We start from the raw sequence: 3225 nt of genomic DNA on the forward strand, positions 1-3225 counted from the left end.
TAACAGATGGGACATGAGTCAAAATGAACGCAATATATTTTTCTCAAACATGGTTTCTGTCTTTATAGTTGGTTCTTATCATGCTGATTTACGTCCAAGTGTTCATTTTTCTGATAAGTTTAGTTTTAATGAATTATTTAATGCTGTAAAAAGAATGATTGACAGCTCTGTTGACAAATACGGCTCCTGTAGCTGATCTGTTCTGGATTAGCAGAGTAGAGGAGGAACGGCGAGAGGAAACGTAACTAAAACGATCACTACAGTCACTGAAGTTTCTATACCTGTGCACGTCTGCTTCAGACCAACACAAGAAGCTGTGTTGCTGTTAAATACGCCAACATGCGGGATCTCTGCTGGGGTTTTTTTTATATATACAGTCACTGGTAGAGATGCATTCATTGTTGCATTTCTGATCTTTGCAGGAAGGATGATTGTTGACTGAGGAGCTTCTTTTCTTTGTTTTTAATGACTTCTAAAGTCAATCATCAGAAGTCTTGTCAGTCAGATTATTGAATGTTGGAATAAAAAATTACTATCTTGTCCTTTTGGTTACGGATCAGAACGTATGAGGCAAACATGTTTAGATTTTTCTCCCTAAAAGTCAGATTCAATTAAAGAGAAATAAAACCACAACCACAAATCACTCGCTTGAAACTTTAACACTTTTATTTTCTTTCACAATAATATTACTAGTCTCTTCTTCTGACTTTAAACATTTGTCTTTACAGTAAAAACACTGTGGTTTTATATTTACATGCTACAGTAGTATCTATAATCTTCTGACATCCTTTAAAGGTTTTTTTCTTGCATCTCCACCTCCTCTGAGCTGGATGTAAAGTCAAACTCTTCAGTCCTGTGGGAAGAGAAAACATAGTTTTTGTTTAGACATGTGTAAGGCTTAAATTACATATTTATGTCAGTTATTGAAGTTAAGAGGATCCTACCAGTGCAATCCAGGGTTCAATAACTGAGCACTGGCCAGAGTCCCGAGGAGTCTCCAGTACAGACTGCTTTCCCCAAACCTCTGAGGCAGCGCTGCGTTCGCTGCCTCCTGGACACCAGGGCACTCTGCACACAATTGAATGGCCTGCCAGGCCCGTCCGAACCTCTGCGGCAAGTTGGGGGTGGAGTTTGGGCCTCTGTCCTCGCCGGGGCTGCTCTGCCTCCCGAAGCGCATGGGCATGTTGGCGTGCAGGTGGAGCGGTTTGGCGGTGGGCGGGTACAGCTTGATGATGGTGGGGAGGTTGATCTTGCTGGTGGTCGGGGTCGAGTGGATGTTGAAGCTCTCGAGATCCAAACTCCTGCGCCTGTCACTTTTAGTCTGCAGACAAAATCATGTTTAAGTCCAGATCAGTAAAATTTGATGTACTAGTACAGTTTTTTTCTCTGATTTTGGTCTCTGATTTTCACCACAGGTCAATCCATCCATCCATCATCTGTCCCGCTTATTCTGTTCAGGACTGATCGCCGGTCAATCACAGGGCTGACACACAGAGACAGACAACCTTCATTCACACCTATGGGTGAATTTAGATCCACCAATTAGCCTAACGAGGAAGCTGGAGTAACATGCAGACTCCACGCAGAAAGGCCGCCTATGTCGGAGCTGGGATTCGAATCAGGAACTTTCTGGCTGTGAGGTGACAGCGTTAACCACTGCATGTATAAAATAAAAAAACGTATAAATATTCAATTTAATATCACATATGACAAAGAAAAATATCAAATCTTTACATTAAAAGCCTTGAAAAATGACAATTATCAATCAACTACTGTAGATGATTAATCGATTACTCGTTTGAGCTGATTGAACCCAGCGTTAACTATCTTATTCACCTGTTGGTGCGGCTGCTTCCTCACCGTGTGTCTCCCATCATCGCTGCTCAGCAAACTCTTCCTGCTGCGGACCGACTTCCCAAAGACCTGCAGGTCAGACACGGCCGCCCCTCCGATCCCCCCCAGCATCAGCAGCGCCGACAGGAACACGACGGTCGACATGTTCACAGACGGAGACTCGTTCTGTCAGGACGGCAGCAGGACTCATGCCTTTATGTGCTGCTGTCCCCTTTTATTAAAGAGCCCTGACACATGCGTCACTTACATATACCTCCAGCCTCATTTAAACTGAATGAATTCCTGCCTCAACAATCATCCCGCTCTAAGAAAGACATCTGAAATGAAATGTCCTAATGAGGCTGCTGAATGAACCTGTTGGCATATTTTATTCAAACAAGAACATGAGAGATCACAGGAAGACCACACACATGTTCAATAGAAACTATGAATGGGATCTGGACGTGTGTTGTCCTAATTTATAGTTGTATTTTCTCTTTAACGTAAGCTTTGCTAATTATATTTCCAGGTTAGCAACGTCAATTAGGAACACATACCTGTCTGGCAAGAACACAAGGCTGTTTTAATGGACAGAAAGAAGCAGCACTGAATGGAAGCAAGGTACACAAGTTCTTATTTTCACCCTTTCTTTTTATATTTATAGGGACCGTTTGTTGAGTTAATTGAATTACTTCCTCCTTTTTTTGTTTCAAGTAATAATCTTTAAGATTTTCATGTAAATAAACGTCTGTTAAGTCACTATCTATCACCGAATGAGGTAACACAAGGGTGATTGTGCCTATGGTCCGCTGATGAAAGCCTTTGCATTTGCAGTATATAGTATTATTATGGATTGGGTGTCTGTGGCGACTTTCGCGGAAAAAATCACAAGCGGCGCCCAGTTAGTGACGCGTTTTCCGTCACCCAGCAGTGGTTGGTCTGCCAGAGAGGGTAGGCGGAGCTAAGCGGCTGCTTTTCCGGTCTCTGCAACTGACAAAAATCGATGACTACAGATACAACTTCAAAAATAAGTGAAAATCCAACGAAAAAGAAACAAATTTGATGTTCAGATGAAGGCAAACAGTCTAAAAAGGAAAGCGACCGTCAGCGAGGAAAATCAAGAGTTACAACCGGAGCCAACCGTGGACGTCACACATGCGACACTGTCTGGATATCCGGGAAGTGTGCTCCCACATTTACTGTGTACCGCCATGGGTGCCGCCAAAGAGAACGAAACTGAAATCAACTTTAAATTAAAAAAAAGTGATTCCAAAGAAAAATGTAATACTACATTTCACAGTCAATCGGGAAGTTGCAAAGTTGAGTTCCCACAAATTCACGCAAGTTAAATCAATTGCCGCAACTTTTCCGCAAATTTGACCAAGTGACAAA

The 3225-nt window shown here is 42.4% G+C and overlaps 1 protein-coding gene across 1 annotated transcript; it reads right to left on the bottom strand.

The window, feature by feature from the left end:
- Window positions 1-789: 789 nt before the first annotated feature.
- On the bottom strand, window positions 790-1998 carry npvf (neuropeptide VF precursor). Its single transcript, XM_069681975.1, has 3 exons — window positions 1837-1998; window positions 945-1321; window positions 790-853 (listed from the first exon to the last, which is right to left on the bottom strand). The coding sequence occupies exons 1-3, from the start codon at window positions 1996-1998 to the stop codon at window positions 790-792; spliced, it is 603 nt and encodes a 200-aa protein (XP_069538076.1).
- Between the last annotated feature and the right edge of the window lie 1227 nt (window positions 1999-3225).

This window comes from Semicossyphus pulcher, unplaced genomic scaffold, assembly GCF_022749685.1.
Source record: "Semicossyphus pulcher isolate SPU_LCO1_2020_fin unplaced genomic scaffold, fSemPul1.0.p SCAF_5, whole genome shotgun sequence".
Classification (NCBI taxonomy): domain Eukaryota; kingdom Metazoa; phylum Chordata; class Actinopteri; order Labriformes; family Labridae; genus Semicossyphus; species Semicossyphus pulcher.

Coding starts and splice junctions, on each gene's coding strand:
- npvf (XM_069681975.1), bottom strand. CDS start 1,998: ATGTCGACCGTCGTGTTCCTGTCGGCGCTGCTGATGCTGGGGGGGATC. Junction 1,322..1,836: donor GGAAGCAGCCGCACCAACAG/GTGAATAAGATA, acceptor TTTTGTCTGCAG/ACTAAAAGTGACAGGCGCAG. Junction 854..944: donor TTGAACCCTGGATTGCACTG/GTAGGATCCTCT, acceptor CTCTTCCCACAG/GACTGAAGAGTTTGACTTTA.